General features: G+C 42.7%; 1 protein-coding gene across 1 annotated transcript; it reads left to right on the top strand.

The window, feature by feature from the left end:
* The first annotated feature begins 1,069 nt into the window (after positions 1–1,069).
* CENPH (centromere protein H) lies at positions 1,070–24,728 on the top strand. Its single transcript, XM_053589382.1, has 9 exons — positions 1,070–1,248; positions 4,381–4,436; positions 9,976–10,024; positions 10,524–10,598; positions 15,954–16,010; positions 20,152–20,215; positions 20,495–20,546; positions 22,020–22,183; positions 24,133–24,728. The coding sequence occupies exons 1-9, from the start codon at positions 1,121–1,123 to the stop codon at positions 24,223–24,225; spliced, it is 738 nt and encodes a 245-aa protein (XP_053445357.1). The 5' UTR covers positions 1,070–1,120; the 3' UTR covers positions 24,226–24,728.
* The last annotated feature ends 314 nt before the right edge of the window (positions 24,729–25,042 follow it).

Below are 25,042 nucleotides of genomic sequence, written 5' to 3'. Positions count from 1 at the left end.
CCCAAATTTAATTACAAATAGTGCCAATTATACTGATAGCAGAATGAAGTGCCAGCACGGGTTGGAAGTCTGGGGTTCCAGTTCCTACTTGATTACTTATTGGCTCCCTGACTGCAACATGGACTTAAACTCCTTAAGCCCTTTTTCCATCTGTAAAAATGAGAAAAAAGCACCATGCAAGCAGAAGCACCAGTGCACGCTGGAATTCTGTGGTTCAAGCGTCTGCACTGTCTTGTATGTGGGCGTTCTGGGTGGCCCTGAACTGAAGCTATTCCTTTCTCTGCTAAAAGAGCACTATGGGGGCGGCGCCTGTGGTTCAGCCGGTAGGGCGCCGGCCCGATATGCCGAGGGTGGCGGGTTCAAACCCGGCCCCGGCCAAACTGCAACCAAAAAATAGCTGGGCATTGTGGCGACTGCCTGTGCCAGTCCCAGCTGCTCGGGAGGCTGAGGCAGGAGAATCGCTTAAGCCCAGGAGTTGGAGGTTGCTGTGAGCTGTGTGAGGCCACGGCACTCTACCAAGGGCCATAAAGTGAGACTCTGTCTCTACAAAAAAAAAAAAAAAAAGAGCACTATGGACCTCATGAGATCAGATCAAAACTTTACTCCGGCTGGGCGCCCGTAGCACAGTGGTTACTGCGCCAGTTACATACGCTGAGGCTGGCGTGTTCGAACCCGGCCCAGCCAGCTAAAACGACAATGACAACTGCAACAAAAAATAGCCGGGCGTTGTAGCGGCGCACAGTCCCAGCTACCTGGGCGGCTGAGGCAAGAGAATCGCTTGAGCCCAAGAGTTTGAGGTTGCTGTGAGCTGTGATGCCACAGCACTCTACCCAGGGCGACATAGTGAGACTGTCTCAAAACAAACAAACAAACTCTAAGTAACCCTGAATATTTATCTTTCCCAGCCCAACAGGGACACCTATTTTAGTAGTCGTCAGTAACTATTTCAGCAAGTAGAGCCTGGAAGAACAGTAACCATGACAACTGGAAGGCGGGGCGGAAGTGGTGGGCCTCTGGGAGGAAGGGGCGGGGCTACCGGGGTCAATTTTTAGGCGGGAAAGTGGCCTGCTCGCGAGCGGCCTCTTTCCCTGGATGCTGTATACCTTCGCCCTCGCCAGCGATGGAGAGGCAGCCCGAGGAGCAAGCCGAGACCGCGGACAACGGAGGGGCAGGCGAGGCAGGCGGGCCGCCCCAGGCCGCCGGCGGCCAGCAGGCCCGCAGCGAGGACCGCATGACCCTGCTACTAAGGTTGTTGCTTCTGGCCGCGGCTGCGGGAGCAAGTGGGCGTGGTGGCCCTGCTTTCTGCGGTTTGCTGGATTACTTACTGGCTCCCTGACTGCATCTTTGACTTAAACTCCTTAAGCCCTTTTTTCATCTGCGAAAAGGAGAGGAAAATGACATCCTCCGAGCAGAGACGCTGTGCCGTTTAAATGAGGTAGTCTAGGAAAATGTTCGGTACAGTGCCCAGGGCCCTTAGAAAGTCCTTAGGAGCGGCAATTTCCCCTTCTATTCTCTCCTTCTGAAGTCTTGGGTCCCTGGTATTCTGGAGGAACAACTGTTATCTCCCAGTGGGAGAGTGCTCCGCCCATTTCTTTTTGCCGCTATCACCCATTGTTTTCCAGAATCTTTGTTATATATTCTGCTAAGAGGACAGTGTTTATTCTTTTCCACAAATAAGTTACTAGGGAGGATTTTACGATAAGAGACAATCTTCCAAATCAGTGAACAAACTAGTACCCTACTGCCTATTTTCATGTGCCCGGGAAACCTAAGAATAGATTTGTTTGCCTGCACGGTTGGGGATGGAGCTAACAGCATTAGAATTTTTCATAACACACGAAAACGATATGAAATACAAATTTCAGTGCCTGCAAATAGTTTTATTGAGACACAACTACTGGCGCTGAGCCTTTTAGCATCTTGTATAGCACGGTAACCTACTTAACCTCTAAGAAATTATTGTTTTCTTTCTTTTTTTTTTTTTGGATTTTGGCCGGGGCTAGGTTTGAACCTGCCACCTCTGGCATATGGGACCCGCGCCCTACTCCTTGAGCCACAGGCGCCGCCCTCTTTCTTTTTTTTTTTTTTGTAAAGACAGAGTCTCACTTAGTTGCCCTCAGTAGAGTGCCATGGCGTCACACTGCTCACAACCACCTCCAATTCCTGGGTCCAGAGCAATTCCCTTGCCTCAGCCTCCAGAGTAGCTGGGACTACAGGCATCCGCCACAACGCCTAGCTATTTTTTTGTTGCAGTTTGGCTGGGGCCAGGTTTGAACCCACCACCCTCAGTATATGGGGCCAGTGCCCTACCCACTGAGTCATAGGTGTCGCCCAAGAAATTACTGTTTTCATTTAGAATTTTTAAACTTAACTTGCCATTTCTAACTTTCTTAACTTTAGAAATTTGTCTGTGGCTCAGCGCCCGTAGCACAGTGGTTACAGTGCCAGCCACATACACCAAGGGTGGCAGGTTCAAACCCAGCCCCGGGCCAACTAAACAACTGCAACCAAAAAAATAGCTGGGTGTTGCGGCAGACATCTGTAGTCTCAGCTACTTGGGAGGCTGAGGCAACAGAATCACTTAAGCCCAAGAGTTTGAGGTTGCTGTGAGCTGTGACGCTACAGCACTCTACCAAGGGTGACATGATGAAACTGCCTCAAAAAAAAAAAAAAAATAGAAATTTGTCTAATGTTTCTACTTAAATAGGTCTCCAAAGTCACAAGGCAGTTTCACAGTAGTGAAATTATTGTGCAAATAGGAAATATTTCTTCTTTTTTTTTTTTTTGAGATAAAGTCTCACTTGGTTGCCCTCAGTAGAGTGTCGTGGCGTCACAGCTCACAGCAACCTCAAACTCTTGGGCTCAAGCAATTCTCATGCTTCAGCCTCCCAAGTAGCTGGGACTACAGGCACCTGTCACAATGCTGAGCTATTTTTGGAGACGGGGTCTCACTCTGGCTCAAGCTGGTCTCCAACACTTGAGCTCAGGCAATCCACCAACCTGGGCCTCCCAGAGTGCTAGGATTACAGGCGTGAGCCACCATGCCCAGCCTTGAAATATTTCATAAATACAACTTAATAATTAATTACCATTTTATCCATTGCTTTTCTATTTATGTATTAAGTGAAATAATAGAACTAAGAACCTATATGAATTATTGAGATTTTGGAGGATTAGTAGCTTTGTTATTTTTTCTTTATCTCCTGATACACTCTGTATTTTGTTTTTGTTTTGTTTTGTTTTTTAGAGACAGAGTGTCACTTTATCACCTTCGGTAGAGTCTCATGGCGTCACAGCTCACAGCAACCTCCAACTCCTGGGCTTAGGCGATTCTCTTGCCTCAGCCTCCGAAGTAGCTGGGACGACAGGCACCCACCAGAACGCCCAGCTATTTTTTTTTGTTGTGGTGGTTACAGTTTGGCCTGTGCCTGGTTCAAACCCGCCACCCTTGGTATATGGGGCCAGCGCCCTACCCACTGAGCCACAGGCGCCGCCCTTTTGTTTTGTTTTGTTTCATTGTTGTGTTGCTCTGACTAGAGTGCAGTAGTGTCATCATAGCTCACTCTAACCTTGAACTGGGTTCAGAACCAGTGGCCAAGACTACAGGCATGCACCACCATGCCTGGTCACAATCTGCTTTTGTAACTAATTACAGTGTTTTAGATTTTAATCATTGTGGTTTGTCTCTTCTTTGTACAGAATCTCCATTTCAGTCTGGCCTATTAAGAATAAATTTAGCTGCCCATAGCACAGCACGGTGAATACAGCACTGGCCACATTCACCAAAGTTGGAAGGTTCAAACCCGGCCTGGGCCAGCTAACCAACAATGACAACTGCAACAGAAAATTACTGGGCGTTGTGGCAGGTAACTGTAGTCCCAGCTACTTGGGAGGCTGAGGCAAGAGAATCACTTGAGCCCAAGAGTTTGAGGTTGCTGTGAGCTGTGATGCCAGGGCACTCTACCCATGGCAACATAGTGAGACACTGTCTCAAAAAAAAAAAAAAAAAGAATAAATTTAGGGGCCAGGTGCAGTGGCTCATGCCTGTAATCCCAGCAGCACTTGGGAAGCCAAGGCAGGTGGATTGCCTAAGCTTACAGGTTCGAGACCAGCCTGAGCCAGAATGAGACATCATCTCTAGAAATAGCCAGGCATTGTGGCAGGTGCCTATAGTCCCAACTACTTGGGAGACTCAGACAAGAGAATTGCTTAAGCCCAGGAGTTTGAGGTTGCTGTGAGCTAGGACGCCATGGTACTCTACCAAGGGTGACAGAGTGAGACTCTGTCTCCAAAACAAATAAATAAATAAGTAAATAAATAAAATGAGTAAAACCTCAGTGGATAAATATATAACTTTCTATTCTCTTTGTCTGTTTTTAGGCTGAGGGCACAGACAAAACAACAACTCTTAGAATATAAATCGATGGTTGATGCAAGTAAGTATTTTCATTTTCAAATAAGGTTTTGTGAATGATGATGAACAGTGCTCTAGGGAAAAGAAAATTTTATAAAAATGTTTATATATATTATAATGTAGCAAAATAGGTAAAGAAAGGAACATACAAATAATTATGAAGTAAGATAAGTGTGATAAAGGAAATAATGTGATGTAAGGGAAGGGCTTATTTATATAGGGACAGCTTCTCTGAAATGATGATCTTAGAGCTGAGATCCAAGTGAAAAGAAAGAATTCGAGTTCTCATACAGGTTTTGTTTTCTGTGTATATGAGTCATTACTAAAGTTTTGAGATAAAACAAAAATCACGAAATATAAAATCCATGCTGTTTAAAACAAATGAAACCTTCCCAACAACACCAATAAGCCAAGAAAGTTGAAACTAGCATGAGTAAATCAGAAAGGATGCTGTGGACTGTGTTTTTCTGAAGTGAAATAATGGACCATAACACAGCCTGTCTCAAAACTTTCATAGTGAGGGCGGCACCTGTGGTCAATGAGTAGTGTGCTGTCCCTATATACCGAGGGTGGTGGGTTTGAACTCAGCCCCTGCCAAACTGCAACAAAAAAATAGCCGGGCATTCTGGTGGGCGCCTATAGTCCCAGCTACTTGGGAAGCTGAGGCAAGAGAATTGCTCTGGGCCCAGGAGTTGGAAGTTGCTGTGAGCTGTGATGTTATAGCACTCTACCAACAGCAACATAATGAGACTCTGTCTCAAAAAACAAAAAACAAAAAAAAAAAAATCGTTCATAGTGATCCTTGTATAGATAATTCCGTTTTTAAGGGATTCCGATATCAAAAATTTGGATATAATATTTCTTTTTTTTTTTTGTAGAGACAGAGTTTCACTTTATTGCCCTCGGTAGAGTGCCGTGGCATCACACAGCTCACAGCAACCTCCAACTCCTGGGCTTAGGCGATTCTCCTGACTCAGCCTCCCGAGTAGCTGGGACTACAGGCGCCGGCCACAACGCCCGGCTATTTTTTGGTTGCAGTTTGGCCGGGGCTGGGCTTGAACCCGCCACCCTCGGCATATGGGGCCGGCGCCCTACTCACTGAGCCACAGGCGCCGCCCAATACTTTCTTTTTTTTTTTTTTTTTTTGCAGTTTTTTCTGGCCGGGGTTGGGTTTGAACCCACCATCTCAGGCGTATGGGGCTGGCACCCTACTCCTTTGAACCACAGGCGCTGCCCGGGATATAATACTTTTATAATAGTTCATATTGTAGAATTTCTAAACCTAAAGGAGAGGACAGAATTATTTATTTATTTATTTTTGAGATGGAGTCTCACTTTATTGCCATCAGTAGAGTACCATGGTGTCATAGCTCACAGCAACCTCAAACTACTGGTCTCAAGCGATTCTTTTGCCTCAGCCTGGCGAGTAGTTGGGATTGCAGGCACCCACCACAATGCCCAGCTATTTCTAGAGACAAAGTCTGCCTCTGCCTCAGTCTGGTCTCGAATCTGTGAGGTCAGGCAGTCCACTCGCCTCAGCCTCCCAGAGTACTGGGATTACATGTGTGAACCACCGCACCCAGCCGAGAGGACAGATTTAAAATAGGCCACGAGAAATATAGTTGTCATTTTTGAAAGAAGATATTTATCTGAAATTGATTTTTCTACCATTAAGAAAATATATATCTTTTTTTTTTTTTCTTTTATGCAGTTTTTGGCTGGGGCTGGGTTTGAACCCATCACCTCCTGTATATAGGGCCAGCGCCCTACTCCTCTGAGCCACAGGCGCCACCCAAGAAAATATATATCAGGGCAGTGCCTGTGGCTCAGTGAGTAGGGCGCTGGCCTCATATACTGAGGGTGGCGGGTTCAAACCCGGCAACAGAAAAATAGCCGGGCGTGTGGGGCCCTGTAGTCCCACCTATTTGGGAGGCTGAGGCAAGAGAATCAGCTAAGCCCAAGAGCTGGAGGTTGCCATGAGCTGTGACACCATGGCACTCTACCAAAAGAGCAACAAAGTGAAACTCCATCTCTTAAAAAAAATGAAAATACAGGGCGCCGCCTGTGGCTCAAGGAGTAGGGCGCCGGCCCCATATACCAGGGGTGGTGGATTCAAGCCTGGCCCAGGCCAAAACTGCAAAAAAAAAAAAAAGAAAAAGGAAATATATATGGGCCAGGCATGGTGGCTCACGCCTATAATCCTAGTGCTCTGGGAGGCTGAGGCAGATGGATTGCCTGAGCTCATAGGTTCGAGACCAGCCTGAGCAAGATGAAGACCCCATCTCTAAAAATAGCTGGGTGTTGTGGCAGACACCTGTAGTCCCAGGTTTTTGGAGGCTGATGTGAGAGAATCACTTGAGCCCAAGAGTTTAAGGTTGCTGTGAGCTATGACGCCATGGCACTCTACTGAGGGTGACAAAGTGAGATAGTCAAAAAATAAATAAAAACAATAAAGGTATCTTATTTTCAGAGTACAATTTGATGAGTTTTAGCCTGGTATGGTGGTGGTATAAGCCTCTAGAGCCAGCTATTTGCAAAGTTGAGGCAGGATGGTCACTGAGCTCAGGAGTTAAAGACCAGCCTCGGTAGCAACCTAACGAGACCCTATCTCTAAAAAAGTGAAAAAAATAATCTGATGAGTTTTGACAAACGTATATATGTGCATAACCACCACCAAAAATCAAAGAATAGAATATTTCCATCATACCAAAAGGTTCCTTTGTGCCACTTCATCATTATTCCTCCCCTACCCCTAGCAACCACCAGTTTTCTGTTACTAGAGATTTGTCTTTTAGAGTTGTCTTGTCCAATAGCATATAGCTGCTAGTCAAATTAGCTTTTGAAAGCAAATTAAAATTAAATATAACTTAAAATGAAGTTATTTGTATTAGTCACATAGGAAATGTTTAATAGCCATGTGTGGCTATTGGCTGCCCTATTAGCTAGCATCCAGGGGTCCTCAAACTTTTTAAACAGGGGGCCAGTTCACTGTTCCTCAGACATTTGAGGGCCAGACTATAGTTTAAAAAAAAAAAAACTATGGGGTAGCGCCTGTGGCTCAGTGAGTAGGGCGCCGGCCCCATATACCAAGGGTGGCGGGTTCAAACCCAGCCCCAGCTGAAATGCAACCAAAAAATAACTGGGCGTTGTGGCAGGCGCCTGTAGTCCCAGCTACTCTGGAGGCTGAGGCAGGAGAATTGCGGAAGCCCAAGAGCTAGAGGTTGCTGTGAGTCCTGTGACATCATGGCACTCTACCGAAGGCGGTAAAGTGAGACTCTGTCTCTACAAAAAAATAAAACTATGAACAAATTCCTATGCACACTGCACATATCTTATTTTGAAGTAAAAAAACAGAACGGGAACAAATACAATCACACCACCTCACGTGGCCCGTGGGCCATAGTTTGAGGGCCCCTGCGACTGGCTCTGCATCTGTGGTTCAAGCAGCTAAGGCGCCAGCCACATACACCTGAGCTGGCGGGTTCAAATCCAGCCTGGGCCTGCCAAACAATGACGGCTGCAACCAAAAAATAGCCAGGCGTTGTGGCTGGCGCCTGTAGTCCCAGCTACTTGGGAGGGAGAGGCAGGAGAATCATTTGAGCCCAGGATTTGGAGGTTGCTGTGAGCTGTGATGCCACAGGGTGACAGCTTGAGGCTCTGTCTCAAAAAAAAAACATTTCCATAATCATAGAAAGTTCTGGTCTCTTTTTTTCTGTTCCATTAAGATATTTGTCTATCCTTACATCAGTACCACACTCTCTTGATAACTGTAGCTGTGTAGTAAGTCTTGATGTCAACTACTAGTAATTCCTCCAACTTTGTTCAGCATTATCAGAGTTCATTTAGCTATTTTAAATCCTTTGCATTTCTGCATACATTTTAAAATTTACTTGTCAATTTCTATAGAAAAAAACGAAAAAGCTTGGGGTGGGTGAAGTGGCTCACATCTATAATCCCACCAGTCTGGGAGGCCAGGATGGGTAGATTGCTCGAGCTCAGGAGTTCAAGACAAGCCTGAGCAAAAGTGAGACCCTGGCTCTACTAAAAATAGAAGAACTGTCTGGGTGTGGTGGTGCACGACTGTAGTCCCATCTTTTTTTTTTTTTTTTAAACAGTCTTACTATGTCATCATCGGTAGAGTACTCTGGCGTCACACCTCACAGCAACCTCAAACTCTTGGGCTTAAGCGATTCTGTTGCCTCAGCCTCCCAAGTAGCTGGGACTACAGGTGCCCAACAAAACGCCCAGCTACTTTTTTAGAGATAGGGTCTCCACTCTTGGTCAGGCTTCTCTTGAACCTGTGAGCTCAGGCAATCCACCCACCTTAGCCTCCCAGAGTGCTAGAAATACCGGTGTGAGGCACTGCACCTGGTCAAGTATTACAATTTTAATAGTTTCTTCCTTTTAAAAATTTGGATACTTGGGCGGCACCTGTGGCTCAGTCGGTGGGGCGCCGGCCCCATATACCGAGGGTGGCGGGTTCAAACCCGGCCCCAGCCAAACTGCAACCAAAAAATAGCCGGGCGTTCTGGCGGGCGCCTGTAGTCCCAGCTACTCGGGAGACTGAGGCAAGAGAATCCCTTAAGCCCAGGAGTTGGAGGTTGCTGTGAGCTGTGTGAGGCCACGGCACTCTACCGAGGGCCATAAAGTGAGACTCTGTCTCTACAAAAAAAAAAAAAAATTTGGATACTTTTTTGGCCTCTCTGTATTTAGTTAAGTAACTATATTACAATTAATTTCACTTATTTTGTTGTTGTTGTTGAGACAGGGTCCCACCCTATGCCCCTGAGCAGAGTGCAGTGGGCGTGGTAGCTCACCACAACCTCAGACTCGGGCTGCGGGCACCCCGCTGCCTCAGCCTCTGGAAGCCGCTGGGATTACAGGCGCTTGCCGTGGCGCCCGGCTGGGTTTTTCCATTTTTTTCATGAGTCAGGCTCTCACTGTCACTCAGGCGAGTCTCGAACTCCTGAGCTCAAGTGATTCGCCCTCCTCAGTCTCCCACAGTGCTGGGATTACAGGCGTGAGCCACCGCGCTCGGCTATTTTTCTTCTATAATGGGAAAGCAACTTTTTTTGGTGCCATAACTAAGATATGAGTCAAAAAAATTTTTATATTTCTTTTGGAAAGAGCTGTTCTAAAATGTTACTAACTTCTTTGCTTCAAGCCAGGAGTTTAATGAGACCCTGTCTGTACAAAAAAAAAGTTGTAGTGTGTCGCCCTCGGTAGAGTGCTATGGCGTCACAGCTCACAGCACCCTCAAACGCTTGGATTTAAGCCATTCTCTTACCTCAGCCTCCCAAATAGCTGGGACCATAGACGCCCCCCACAACTCCCGCCTGTTTTTTGGTTGTAGTTGTCATTGTTGTTTGGCAGACCCAGGCTGGGTTTGAACCCACCAGCTCTGGTGTATGTGGCTGGGTGCCCTAGCCGCTAAGCTATAGGCACCAAGCCAGTACAAGAATTAAAAAATATATATTAGCCATAGTGTTACACAGCTGTAACCCTGTCTCCAAAAACCAAAAAATATTACTAACTTCAAAAAAAAAATTATTTATTTGTAGATGAAGAAAAATCTCCAGAACAAATCATGCAAGAAAAGCAAATTGAAGCGTATGTCATATTTTTTATGTTTTTTCTTTTCTTTCTTCTTATGTCATATTTTTAATTGTATTTATAGTCTTTACTAAGATTTAATCATATTTTCTATTTTAACATGGTCATTTTCCTTTCCATTATTTTTCCAAATTATTCGTCATGCATGTTTTGGGGAAGTTGTTAATTTTTTTTTTTTTTATGTGTTATGTTAGTGGAAGTTGTTAATTTGGGATGGAGACTTACATATATGTGAGTGATTCCACCAGAACTTTCTGGCATTCTCCATTACAAGATACTGAGCAGAGTAGCTCAGGAGGCTTCAGTTTATCAAGTATATATATGTTAACAGTGTGGTTGCAGAACAGCCTGAAGAGAAATGCAATCACTTGTAGAATAATACTTTTAATTTGATAGAAGTGTTTTAATTATTTGCAAAGTCTTACTTTATACATTTATTTCAATAATAAGTTGTTCTGATATTGCTGAAATTCTTTTCTTGCTGTTTTTTTGACAGCCAAATTGAAGACCTGGAAAATGAAATCGAAGGGGTAAAAATTGCTTTTGAAATGAAAAATCTTGCATTGAACAGGTAATTATTATATTTTAAATATAAGAATTGTGAACTGCTGAGGCCAGAGAATCGCTTAAGCCCAGGAGTTGGAGGTTGCTGTGAGCTGTATGATGCCATGGCACTCTTACCAAGGGCCATAAAGTGAAACTCTGTCTCTACCAAAAAAAAGAATTGTGAACTGAATGCAAAACGGGTATGGGGCAAGGTGGAGAGAATGTTTTAACTAGGCTAAATGTATTAGTCAAGTGAAATGATGATTAAGGGTCACACATATTTTGAGCTGTGAAAGAACATTTATATTACAGATGTTCCTCAACTTACGATGGGCTTAAGTCCATGTAAACCCATCAAATGCTTGGCACCTGTAGCACGTTGGTTACGGCGCCAGGCACATACACCAAGAGTGGCAGGTTTGAACCTGGCCTCGACCAGCTAAACAACTGCAACAAAAAAATAGCTGGCGTTGTGGTAGGTGCCTGTAGTCCCAGCTACTTGGGAGGCTTAGGCAAGAAAATTGCTTAAGCCCAAGAGTTTGAGGTTGCTATGAGTTGTGACCCAAAGCACTCTACTCTGGGGGACATAGTGAGACTATGTCTCAAAAAAAAAATAAAACATCAAGAATTGAAAATATCATAAGTCGGCTGGGTACAGTGGCTCACGCCTATAATCCCAGCACTCTGGGAGGCCAAGGCATGTGGATTGCTTGAGCTTAGGAGGTTGAGACCAGCCTGAGCAAGAGTGAGACCTCATCTCTTAAAAAATACCTGGGTGTGGCTCAAGCAGCTAAGGCGCCAGCCACATACCTGAGCTGGCAGGTTCAGATCCAGCCTGGGCCTGCCAAACAACAATGACAACTACAACCAAAAAATAGCTGGGCATTGTGGCGGGTGCCTGTAGTCCCAGCTACTTGGGAGGCTGAGGCAAGAGAATCGCTTAAGCTCAGGAGTTTGAGGTTGCTATGAGCTGTGATGCCACATACTCTACCCAGGGCGACAGCTTGAGGCTCCATCTCCAAAGAAAAAAAAAATATTCAGGTATTATGGTGGGTGCCTATAGTCTCAGCTACACGGGAAGCTGAGGCAAGAGAATCACTTGAGCCTAAGCAACAGTGAGGTTGCTGTGAGCTATGATCCTATACCACTCAACCCCAGGGGGACTGAGTGAGACTCTTCTCTCCAAGATAAAAAAGAAAATATCGTAAGTCCAAAATGCACTCAGTACACCTAACCAGAAACAAATTAAACAAGAAAAAATTGAAAAACTGAATAAAAATAAAAATAAATATAGAAAAAAAGACAAAACAGGCCTGGTGCCTGTTGCTCATTGTTTAGGGTGTTTGCCACATACACTGAGGCAGGCAAGTTCGAACCTTCGAACCTGGCCCGGGCCTGCTAAACAAAAAGGACAGCTATAACGATAACAAAAAAATAGCTGGGCATTGTGGTGGGCGCCTGTAGTCCCAGCTATTAAAAAAAATAAAAAAGAAAAAAAAAATAAAAAAAAAAAAAGTAAAAAAAATAAAAAAGATAAAAAGAAAAAAACAAAACAAACCAAAGCTTAACACCTAACCATCAGAACTTAGCCTAGCCTGCCTTAACTGGGCTCAGAATATTTACATTAGCCTTCAGTTGGGCAAAATTATCTTTTTTTTTTTTTTTAATTTTTATTTATTTTTTTGAGACTGAGTCTCATTATGTCACCCTCAGTAGAGTGCTGTGGCAACCTCAAAGTCTTAGGCTCAAGTGATTCTCTTGCCTCAGCCTCCCAAGTAGCTGGGACCACAGGCGCCCACCTCAATGCCCAGCCATTTTTTGGGTTGCAGTTAGTGTTGTCTAGCAGGCCCGGGCTGGGCTCGAACCCGCCACCATCAGTGTATATGTCTGGTGAGTTGCTCACTGAGCTACGCGTACCGATCGTGAGCAAAATTATCTTACACAAAGCCTATTTTATAATCAAATGTTAAGTATCCTATGTAATTTATTGAAAGCTATACTGAAAATGAAAAACAAACTGGTTGTATGGGTCCTCAAAGTACAGTTTAAACTGAATGTGTATTACTTTTGCACTATAGGAAAGTTGAACGATTATAAATCAGATACTGTTTGTATTCATTAATATCTTCATAGAGGCTCGGCGCCCGTAGCACAGTGGTTATGGCACCAGCCACATACACTGAGGCTGCCAGGTTTGGACCCGGCCTGGGCCAGCTAAACAACAATGACAACTGCAACAAAAAATAACCTGGGCATTGTGGCAGGCACCTGTAATCCCAGCTACTTGGGAGGCTGAGGCAAAAGAATCGCTTAAGCCCAAGAGTTTGAGGTTGTTATGAGCTGTGATGCCATGGCACTCTGCCTCAAAGAAAAAAAAAAATCTTTATTTAGAGAAGTTATGTAATTATTCTCTAAGTATTACATAGAGTTAATAAGAAAACTTTAAGCCAGGAGCAATGTCTCACACCTATAATCCTAGCACTCTGGGAGGCTAAGGTGGGTGGATTGCCTGAGCTCACGGGTTTGAGACCAGCCTGAGCCAGACCCAAACCCCATTTCTAGCCCAGCGTTGTGGCAGGCGCCTATAGTCCCAGCTATTCAGGAGCTGAGGCAAGAAGATCGTTGGAGCCCAAGAGTTTGAGGTTGCTGTGTCTATGACACCATAGCACTCTACCGAGCATGACAAAGTGGGGGAAAAAAAAAGAAAACTTTAATCAAGACAGTAAAAGTTAGATGAGATAATAGAATGGATGGGGTAGAAGAATGAGGGAGTGTGGACGGGGTGGGGTATCATGGTGTATGGTACACCTATGGGGGCGGGACACAATTATGAGAGGGACTTGATCTAAGAAGTGCAATCAGTATAAGCTAATTCTTTGTACCCTCAATGAATTCCAAACAATAAAAAGAAAAAAGTAGAAGTAGGAGGTTAAATTCCATGTGATGTTTGAGAAGATTACATGGATTCATTTATTCGAGTAACTACTAATCCAGTAAAAGAACTGGGTTTAATGGCTCTGCGCCCATAGCTCAGCAGCTAGGGTGCCAGCCACATACACTGGAGCTGGTGGGTTCGAACCCAGCCTGGGCCTGCCAAAGAACAATGACAACTACAACCAAAAAAGTAGTCGGGCGTTGTGGCAGGCACCTGTAGTTCCAACTACTTGGGGACCAGGAGTTTGAGGTTGCTGTGAGCTGTGACAGTACAGCACTCTAACAAGGGCAAAATAGTGAGACTCTGTCTCAAAAAAAAAAAGAAATTGGGTTTAAATATATTTTTAATCAAAAAGTAGGTAAAACTGTTTAACTGCTTCTGTCAGTAAACTTTTTCCCTCATATCCTGACTCATTGTATTGATCATATATATATGTGTGTATGTATATATATATTTTTTGAGACAGAGTCTCACTTTGTCACCCTGTGATGCTTGGGCATCACAGCTCACAGCAACCTCAAACTCCTGGGTTTAAGCAATTCTCTTTCCTCAGCCTCCCAAGTAGCTGGGACTATAGGTGCCCGCCACATGCCCAGCTGTGTTTTACAGATGAGGTCTCACTCTTGCTCAGACTGGTCTTGAACCTGTGAGCTCAGGTAATCCACCTGCCTCAGCCTCCTAAGTGCTGGGATGACAGGCTTGAGCCACCAAGCCCGACCCTCGGCTTTTTTTTTTTTTTGAGGCAGAGTCTAACTTGTCTCCTTTGGTAGAATGCTGTTGTGTTATAACTTATAGCAACCTCAAACTCTTGGGCTCAAACAATTCTCTTGGGTCAGCCTCCGAAGCACCTGGGACTATAGGCACCCACCACAACACCCTGCTATTTTTAGAGACGAGGTCTTGCTCTTGCTAAGGCTGGTCTCGAAACCGTGAGCTCAGGCAATCCACCTTCTTTGACCTTCCAAGTGCTAGGGAGACTCTGTCTCCAAAAAAAAAAAAGAAGCAAAAAGAAAAAAAATCTGGCTCAGCGCCCATAGCACAGTGGTTACGGCGCTGCATACACTGAGGCTGGTAGGTTCAAAGCTGGCCCAGGCCTGCTAAACAACAATGACAACTGCAACAAAAAAATAGCCAAGCGTTAGGCTGGTGCCTGTAATCCCAGCTACTTGGGAGACTGAGGCAAGAGAATCGCTTAAGCCCAAGAGTTTGAGGTTGCTTGTGAGATGTGCACCATGGCATTCTACTATGGGCAACATAGTGAGACTGTCTCAAAAAAAAAAAGAGGGAGGCATCTGTGCCTCAGTGAGTGGGGCACTGGCCTCATATACCGAGGGTGGTGGGTTCAAAACCCAGCTCCGGCCAAACTGCAACAAAAAATAGCCAGGCATTTTGGCAGGCACCTGTAGTCCCAGCTACTTGGGAGGCTGAGGCAAGAGAATTGCCTAAGCCCAAGAGCTAGAGGTTGCTGTGAGCTGTGATGCCACAGCACTCTACTGAGAGTGACAAAGTGAGACTGTGTCTCTAAAAAAGAAAAAAAGAAGAAGAAGAAAGAAAAAACCAAACACTTAGGTGGGCATTTTGGTGTAGGCCTGTAGTCTCAGCTACTCGGGAGACTGAGGCAGGAGGATTGCTTGAGTCCAGGAGTTTGATGTCGTCGTGAACGGTGATGATGGTATTGCCAGGGTGATAGGGTGATACTGTCTACCAAAAAGAGAAGAGTCTCAAGCTGTCGCCCTGGGTAGAGTGCTATTGTGTCACAGCTCACAGCGATCTCAAACTCTTAGGCTTAAGCAATTCTCTTGCCTCAGCCTCCTGAGTAGCTGGGACTACAGGCGCCCGCCACAACGCCTGGCTATTTTTTTGTTTGTTTGTTTGCAGTTTGGCTGGGGCCAGGTTCGAACCCACCACCCTCTGTATATGGGGCTGGCACCCTACCTGCTGAGCCACAGGTGCCACCCAGAAGATATTTCCTTTTAATAAATCGGATGAATTGGTTTTTGCATGTAGCAGGAGTAAAGAGATAACTATTATTGCTGAGTTGATTGCCTTTTTATTATTACTTATTAGCTATTTCAATTTAAAGGAACTTATAGCAGGAAGTTTCCTAAATCTCTGTTTCAGGCCATGTTGATTTCTAGTGCCTTCATGCTTCCTTCTCCCTGTACTAAGGGGGGGATGGCTTAGAAAGCTCGCTAAGCTCAGGCTAGGTTTTAGGTCCACTTGGCCTCTCATCTTGGCAGTACACAACCATGTACACCATCTATCTTGCTGTTGCTTCATATTTCTATGATTTATTTCTCCAATAATTTTACATCCAATTCAGTTGAAAAACCAACTTATGTTATAGAGGGAAATCAATCTTTTAACTTATCATGTTTAATTTTTTTTTTTATATACCATAAGTGTTATCCATGTTTCATAATGCAAGCTTTTTTCCTCTTGTAGGGTGAGGTTTTCAACTGCACTTATAAAAAACCTGGAGAAAAATAACACTAAGAGCAGGTATGATATTTTTCCCCAAGACTTGGTAAGGATGGGAATAAGAAAGGAGAGCTGCATAATGACTGTAGTTTTGTAAATTGTTTTAAAAGTTAACTGTAAATGCTAGCCACTTTTATCTGAGAAATAATAAAAATGATGAAATTTTTATAGGCTCTTCCCAGAATTATTAACAGCTTTTATAGTCCTGTTGATACCTTGTTCCATATGGAGTGTAACTGTAAGAAGCAGGAGGTTTTTTTCAGAAGATGAGAAAAATTTAAAGGATGATTTCGAAAATTAACTTTTTTTCAGTGTACTACAAAGCAGGAAAAATGTTATTTCATTTAATCCAAAAACAACTCAATGAGATAATAAGTGGTCTTCATTTTCCATTGGTAGTAATGAGCTTATTCAGATTAAACAATTTGCCAAGGAATATAAAGTAAAGACTTTGACAGTTGGGTCCTTTATAACCTAGTCCTAAGTATCTGGCTTCAGGAGCTTTACCCATGATCTTGTCTACCAAAATTCTAGAAATCTTGTGATAAAACAGTCCCTTCCCAAGAGCCAGAAAAATTCCAGTATGAATCTGAGCACTTCTATCTGGGTATTCTAGCCCAGACTGGTATGCATTCTTCTCACATTCCAGCTAGCTCCAGGATGACATACGTGCTAAAATCTGAATATGGGTACTATATCTATTGCTCCTTCGTTAAAGAAGAGCTTAAAATATTCCTGAGTTAAAGGAATAGGTATAGACAGATGCATTCACAATGATACATAAGGATAACAGAAAGGTCAAATAGGCCAAAGCAGTGCTGTAGCATATTTTAAATTTTACAGATGTTTAAAAAAATTAATTAGGACACTATTAGGCTGAGGTGGCTCCAGCACCTTGAGCTACAGTGCCTTGGATTCCTATGTAAGCCTGATGTAAACAGTAAAATGAAATTTAAGCTTAACTTATCAGAAACTGCCAACTAACTTCTAATTAGGGGCTTTCTACTTTAACCAATCAAATATATCTTCTTTGTCTTCTGTGAAAACCTTATTTTTTAATTTTTTTAAGAGACAGAATCTCACTTTGTTGCCCTTGGTAGAGTGCTGTAGCGTCACAGCTCATAGCAACCTCCAGCTCTTGAGCTTAGGCAATTCTCTTGCCTCAGCCTCCCAAGTAGCTGGGATGACAGGCGCCTGCCACAACACCGGCTGTTTTTTTTTTTTTTTTGTAGTTTGGCCGGGGCTGTGTTCGAACCCACCACCCTCGGTATATTATATGGGCCTGGCGCCCTATTGTGAACACCGTATTTAAAAATGATTCCTTTCTCATCTGGCTGTAGTGGAGCACTGAACTGCTTGCAATCTGTTGTCTGATTTATGGAATCACTGTCTTCACAAATAAACTTGTTCAATTTTAACAAGTCTAACTTTATCTTTTAATACAACTAAAGACAGCTGTAACTAGTTAAAAAAATGAATTCAGCTCTCTCAAGTATGGACAAGGATTTCCCTTGGCTTCCCAGTATGTGTCTTCTATGATGTTCTGCACACCTAGCTGATACTCAGAATAATTGGTATCACTGCAGTGATCACACTGATAGTCCTACATAGGGAAAATGGGAATTGTAGCTAAGTACCTTCATTTACGGAATATTCATTACAGACTTACAAAATATTTATCTGTTGATTTACAGGGTGTCCATAAAGTCTCCACACGAACTTTATGGCCACCCTGTATAAATATAAAAAATATCAAAAAGAAAAAGAAAAACAAAAAAAAAGGAAAAAAATATATAAAAAATATCAAGATAAAATATGAGTTTGTTAATTTTTTCTATTTATGGTATCCTTTGGAACATTGTTATATTCTGTTGTATTCTATTCTGTGTGCTACTATAATTTCATTACGTATTTGTCCAAATCCATTGAATATACACAACCAAAAGTGAACCCTAATGTAAACTATGGACGTTGGCTGGTAATAGGGTGTCCATGTAGGTTGGTAAAAAATAATCCCTCAAGGGCAGTGTCTATGGCTCAGTAGGTAGGATGCTGGCCCCATATACCGAGGGTGGTATATTCAAGCCCAGCCCCAGCCAAATAGCCAGGCCTCGTGGCGGGCACCTGTAGTCCCAGCTACTTGGGAGCTGAGGCAAGAGAATCACCTGGGCCCAGGAGTTAGAGGTTGCTGTGAGCTATGTGATGCCATGACACTACCAAGGGTGATAAAGTGAGACTCTGTCTCTACAAAATAAGTAAATAAATAATAATAATAATAATCCCCCAGGCTTGGTGCCCGTAGCACAGTGGTTACGGCCACAAACACCAAAGCTGGCAGGTTCAAACCTGGCCCGGCTTAGCTGAACAACAGTGACAACTGCGACAAAAAAAATAGCTAGGCATTGTGGCAGGCACCTGTAGTCCCAGCTACTTGGGAGGCTGAGGCACGAGAATTGCTTAAGCCCAAGAGTTTGAGGTTGCTGTGAGCTATGATGCCACAACACTCTGCCTAGGGCAACATAATGAGACTCTGTCTCAAAAACAATAATAATAATAATAATCCCCCATTCCAGGGCCAAGCATAGTGGCTCACGCCTATAATCCTAGCACCCTGGGAGGCTGAGAGGAGTAGATTGCCTGACCCCATGGGTTTGAGACCAGCCTGAGTCACAGCAAGACCTTGTCTCTAAAAATAGCCATGCTTTATGGCCTTGCCTGTAGTCCTAGCTACTTGGGAGGCTGAGGCAAGAGAATTGCTTGAGCCCAAGAGTTTGAGGTTGCTGTGAGCTATGACACCACGGCACGGTATTCTACCAAGGGAGACAAAATGAGACTCTGTCTTCAAAAAAAAAAAAAATCCCCCACTCCAGTGGAGAGTTTTCATAATGGTGGAAGCTATGTGGGGGCAGGGAAATCTCAGTACCTTCTGTTCATGAATTTAAATTTGTTCTAAAAAATAAAAGTTTTTTTAAAAAGTAGCTAATAAGGCTGGGTGTGGTCCCTCACACCTGTAATTTCAGCACTCTGGGAGGCCGAAGCAGGTGGATTACTTCAGCTCACAAGTTCGAAACCAGCCTGAGCAAGATGGAGACCCTGTCTCTAAAAATGGGTGGGCATTATGGCAGGCGCCTGTAATCCCACCTGCTTGGGAGGCTGTGGCAAGAGGTTGAGTTTAAGGTTGCTGTGAGCTGTGATGCCACTGCACTCTACCAAGGGCAACAAAGTGAGACTGTCTCAAAAACTAATAATACAATAAAATAAAAAGCAGCTAATACCAAGTTATTAGAATTATCTTTCTGAAATTTGCCATTTTAAAAATTCTGTGTACAGTTTTTTTATTTGATACCCTTCATTGTGACCAAAAATTTTTCTTTTTCTTTCTTTTTATATATATATATATATATATATTTTTTTTTTTTTTGATAGAGACAGAGTCTCACTGTACCGCCCTCAGGTAGAGTGCCGTGGCGTCACATGGCTCACAGCAACCTCTATCTCTTGGGCTTATGCGATTCTCTTGCCTCAGCCTCCCGAGCAGCTGGGACTACAGGCGCCCGCCACAACGCCCGGCTATTTTTTTGTTGCAGTTTTTTGGCCGGGGCTGGGTTTGAACCCACCACCCTCAGCATATGGGGCTGGCGCCCTATTCACTGAGCCACAGGCGCCGCCTCTTTTTTTTTTTTTTTTTTTGAGACAGAGTCTCACTATGTCACCCTTGGTTGAGTGCTGTGGCAACATAGCTCACAGCAACCTCCAACTCTTGGGCTCAAGCAATTCTCTTGCCTAAGCCTCTCAAGTAGCTGAGACCTCAGGTGCCTGCCATAATGACAGCTATTTTCTGTTGCAGTTGTAATTGTTTAGCTGGCCCGGCCTGGGTTCGAACATGCCAGCCTCAGTGTATGTGGCTGGCGCCATAACCACTATGCTAGAGGTGCTGAGCCTGTAAGCAAAAATTTTTCTAGGGAAATGCATCTCTCATTTTAACCGAAATTTATTATAAACTTTTCCAGATACATTTTGTGAAACTGTGACTTTTCATTCAAGTATATGGTAGATTTAATAAAGTAAATTCGTACTAATTGATCCTTTCGTTAGTGAGCTATTGTGTGTAACTGAGGTTATTAAATAACATTACTAAATCATATTTTTCTTTCCTTTTCAGTGTGCTCATGGATAACATGAAACAAGTATTAAAGCTAAATAAGTTAATAATGAAATTACAGCAGGTAAACCGATACTTTAGGCTGCATATGCATTCCCATGTCTTCAGTAACAACTTCTTGGTAACTGTCTGTGATTACATAGTACTGTGCAAAGGGACTATAAGATTGAAATCCACTGTCTTTTTCTCTTTTCTTCATAACTACATTATTTCTGACTGACTTTACAAATTATTTACTTACAATTTAAGCTATTATCTTTTCTCTTGTTATATAGAAATAGTATTAAAAACTGAAGCTTGAGAAAACATGAATAGACGTGATAGTTTTTTTTCTTAATAACAGGAATCTTGGGATTTAGAAGAAAAACTGGTTGATGTTAGAAAGAAGAGATTGCGTATGTAGACGCTTTTTTTTTTTTTTTTTTTTTACTTTTTCACCTACTTTGGAGAAATTAAGTTAAAAGGCCAGATGTCGGTGGAGGGAGGGTAATCCGTGGGACCACACCTATGGTGCATCTTACAAGGGTACATGTGAAATTTACTAAATATAGAATATAAATGTCTTAACGTAATAACTAGGAAAATGCTGTGAAGGCTGTGTTAACCAGTTTGATGAAAATATTTCAAATTGTATATAAAACCAGCACATTGTACCCCATGATTGCATTGATGTACACAGCTATGATTTAATAAAAAAAGTTTTAAAGGCCAGATGTCACAGCCACTGAGAAATTTCCTAATTTTTTTTTTTTTTTTTTTTTTTTGTAGAGACAGAGTCTCACTGTACCGCCCTTGGGTAGAGTGCCGTGGCGTCACACGGCTCACAGCAACCTCTTAACTCTTGGGCTTAAGCGATTCTCTTACCTCAGCCTCCCGAGCAGCTGGGACTACAGGCGCCCGCCACAACGCCCGGCTATTTTTTGGTTGCAGTTTGGCCGGGGCTGGGTTTGAACCCACCACCCTCGGCATATGGGGCTGGCGCCCTACTCACTGAGCCACAGGCGCCGCCCGAGAAATTTCCTAATTTTTAATATTTAAAATTTTGGACATGGTAATTTAAAAAAACAGGAATGAAATACATTTTTCCCTATTCATTCTCATTGTTTTAGAGGTCTAAATTACAAAATTAATATATTCTCAGTGGGGGGAGAATAAGATGATACAAAAAAATTATAATGTAAAATTATGCCTCCTTCTTGTTTGTTATATATCATTCCAGACCTTTTCCATGCCCATATGAACATTCATATATATATAATTTCAAAATGATCAGTTGAAACATATGGTCCTACAGCCTTTTTACTTAATTTATGATGATATGAAATGGAGTTTTACATTGAAGCTATTGAAATGTTTATCTCTAAAGTAATACTCTAAGGCGGCGCCTGTGGCTCAAGGAGTAGGGCGCCGGTCCCATATGCCGGAGATGGTGGGTTCAAACCCAGCCCCGGCCAAAAACCACAAAAAAAAAATAAAAATAAAGTAATACTCTAAGGCTGGGCATGGTGGCTCACGCCTGTAATCATAGCAGTCTGGCTGGCCGAGGCAGGTGGATTGCCTGAACGCACAGGCTCAAGACCAGCCTGAGCCAGAGTGAGACCCCCCTCTCTAAAAATAGCCAGGCATTGTGGTGGGCACCTGTAGTCACAGCTGCTTGGGAGGCTGAGGCAAGAGAATTGCTTGAGTCCAGAAGTTTGAGGTTGCTGTGAGCTGTGACGCTACATCACTTTACCGAGGGCGACAGATGAGACTCTGTCTCAAAAAATAAATAAATAAGATAACCAGGAAATGTTCTGCTTCGTAATTGTTCAAAATCCTTGTTTGTAGAGTTGCCATTTATGGTATATCGTTTGTTTTTAACCTACTAGAATTAAAACAAGCTTCAGAAAGTAAGCTTTTAGAAATACAAATGGAAAAGAACAAACAGAAAAATGAGGTGGACAGTATGGAAAATTCAGACAAAGTAAAGACCATACAACAAAACCTACAGATGGAGATAAAAATTACTACAGTTGTTCAACATGTGTTCCAGGTAACATTTATATAAATTAGGAAATAAAGAACTTATTTTTAAATGGTTGATGCTATTACAGTATTGACTTACTTTCAGCTAGTCTTTCATCCTGAAAAATAACTCAATACTGAATACTGATCTATTTATATATATCTGTAATTCATATTTATTTAATGTTTAAAGTCTTAACTTTCATGATGATAAGACCTAAGGCATTCATAAATGGAATGATTTTTTTTTTCATCTCTGTGGAGGCAGAATGATTGGGAGGTCAAGGGTGATGGGGATTGAGGGTTCAGCACCTGAATGCTGCTTAACAGTTGCAAGGTGACCTTGAGAAAATTATTTAACTTTTCTAATATCATTTTCCTTCCTTAGAAAGAATAGTTGTGGGTGGCACCTGTGGCTCAAGGAGTAGGGCACCAGCCCCATATACTGGAGGTGGTGGGTTGAAACCCAGCCCTGGCCAAAAAGTGCAACAACAACAAAAAAAGAATAGTTGTGAAAACTAAAGAAGGTATTCCATGTTAATCTGTTTAGCATAGATCCTGGTCTAAATAGATTCTTTTTTTTCTTCTTAGAGATAGAGTTTTACTTTGTTGCCCTCTGTAGAGTCCTGTGGCTCACACAGCTCATAGCAACCTCCAGCTCTTGGGCTTAGGGATTCTCTTGCCTCAGTCTCCCAAGTAGCTGAGACTGCAGGCACCTGCCACAACGCCAGGCTATTTTTTGTGTTGCAGTTTGGCTGGGGTCGGGTACGAACCTGCCACCCTTGGTATATAGGGCTGGCACACTGAGCCACAGGCGCCGCCCTAGAGTCTTAATAATTGTTGGGAGTTACTAAAAAAAGAAAAAATTGTTGAGAGTTACTATTGTGTCAATTTAAAAATTACATATTCAGCTTTGCATCTGTAATCCTGGTGTTCTGGGAAGCTGAGGTGGGAAAATTGTTTGCAGATCAGGGGTTCCAGACCAGCCTGAGCAATAGCAAGACCATGTCTCTGCAAAAAATAGACAACTTAGCCAGGTGTGGTGGCATGAGCCTGTATTCCCAGCTAACCCAGGAGTTTGAGGTTACAGTGAGCTATGATGATGCCACTGCATTCTAGCCAGGGCAACAAAGCAAGACTCTGACTCTAAGGAAAAAAATACTCCTTTATTCTGGAGGCATTTCATTACTTTTGAATTATAAAATGTCTCTGGGACTATGGAGATGAAATATTAAAATTACCAGCTTGCAATTATATAAGATATATAGGCATTCCCCCACTTACAAACATTCACTTGACATATGACTGGCACTTATGAATACAGGCTATTATAGGTAATAGGTAAATGTATCAGTTCCAGCTTACATATAAATTCAACTTAAGAACAAATCTATAGGGCGGTGCCTGTGGCTCAGTGAGTAGGGTGCCAGCTTCATATACCAAGAGTGGTGGGTCAAACCTGGCCCCGGCCAAACTGCAACAAAAAAATAGCTGGGTGTTGTAGCAGGTGCCTGTGGTCTCAGCTACTCAGGAGTAAGCTCATTCTTAGCAAAAAAATAAGCTAAGCCCAAGAGCTGGAGGTTGCTGTGAGCTGTGATGCTACGGCACTCTACTCAGGGCGACAAAGTAAGACTATGTCTCTAGGAAAAAAAAAATCTACAGAACCTATCTCATTCATAACCCAGGGACTCCCTATATAGTTAAACACTATTACAACAGTAAATGCTGATTTGTAAAACATAAGGCCTTGCATCCTACCTTAAGAAAGTCTTCCCTGGGTCTTTTACCTACTTTTTAGTAGCAGTGGGTAAATACATTGGATACTTGCTTTTCCATTCTTGTCATACTTTACTAGGAGAATGTTCAACTCCATGTTAACACAAAAGATGTAAAGTCTCCATCTTTTTTATGGCTGAACAGTATTCCATGGTATTAAAGTACTTACAAATTTAATTTAAATTTTTTTTTTAATTACAGAACATCATTTTGGGGAGTAAAGTCAATTGGGCAGAGAATTCAGCACTTAAGGAAATTGTTCTGCAGCTTGAGAAGAATCTCACCATGATCTAATAAGAATTCTATTTTGACATGTTTCATTTTTGTTTTTGATAGGTAATTTAAACAGCAAATGTCAAGTGAAATTGATTTTCAGTGTTTTTGGAACTATTCTAAAACTGCAAAGTTTTTTAGCTTAATTAATTTTTAGCTAATTAATTAACATAGAATCTATTGGTTTAAATATGATAATTAAAATGACTGGCATACGCTAAAAGAATCTAAAAATCTTAACCTTGGAAGAGTCCAGAAAGACATCTAATTCAGCTTTCCATTGACTGTGGACATTTCTTCTACATTTCTGGCAGTTTTAACGCTTATGTGGAACATTTCTGTGCATTTGTTTGTCAACCATAATTTTAGAAAAGCATATCCAATGGGTTATTTGTAGTGGGATTGAGAATGACTTTTCATTCTATATTTTCATATTTAGTATGCATTAGTATTTTTTGCATTAGTTTTATAAGTTGAGAAATAAAAGGAATAAGTGTTATTCTGTCTTTGTTACTATAAAATAGAACTTGCCACTTTTTGTAGCATGCCATTCTGTTTTTGGAAAACTAATTTGAGCACTTTAATTTGGAGCCCTTGGTCATTTTTATAGATAATGTATTTTCAACCTTCTTTTTAGAGGTACTTTAACCTTGAAAAGATTATTGCAGGGCTGGGCGAGGTGGCTTCACCTGTAATCCCAGCACTTGGGAGGCTGAGGCAGGTAGAGTTACCTGAGTTCAGGAGTTCTAGACCAGCCTGAGCCAGAGCAAGACCTTGTCTCTAAAACAAAAAAAGCAGGGCACTGTGGCAGGCGCCTGTAGCCCCAGCTACTTGGGAG

This window comes from Nycticebus coucang, chromosome 1 (assembly GCF_027406575.1).
Source record: "Nycticebus coucang isolate mNycCou1 chromosome 1, mNycCou1.pri, whole genome shotgun sequence".
Taxonomy (NCBI): Eukaryota; Metazoa; Chordata; class Mammalia; order Primates; family Lorisidae; genus Nycticebus; species Nycticebus coucang.
Note: the sequence above shows the minus strand (reverse complement) of the source record. Positions and strands in the feature narration are given on the sequence as shown.

Coding starts and splice junctions, on each gene's coding strand:
- CENPH (XM_053589382.1), top strand. CDS start 1,121: ATGGAGAGGCAGCCCGAGGAGCAAGCCGAGACCGCGGACAACGGAGGG. Junction 16,011..20,151: donor AAAAATAACACTAAGAGCAG/GTATGATATTTT, acceptor TTTCCTTTTCAG/TGTGCTCATGGATAACATGA. Junction 20,216..20,494: donor TAATAATGAAATTACAGCAG/GTAAACCGATAC, acceptor TCTTAATAACAG/GAATCTTGGGATTTAGAAGA.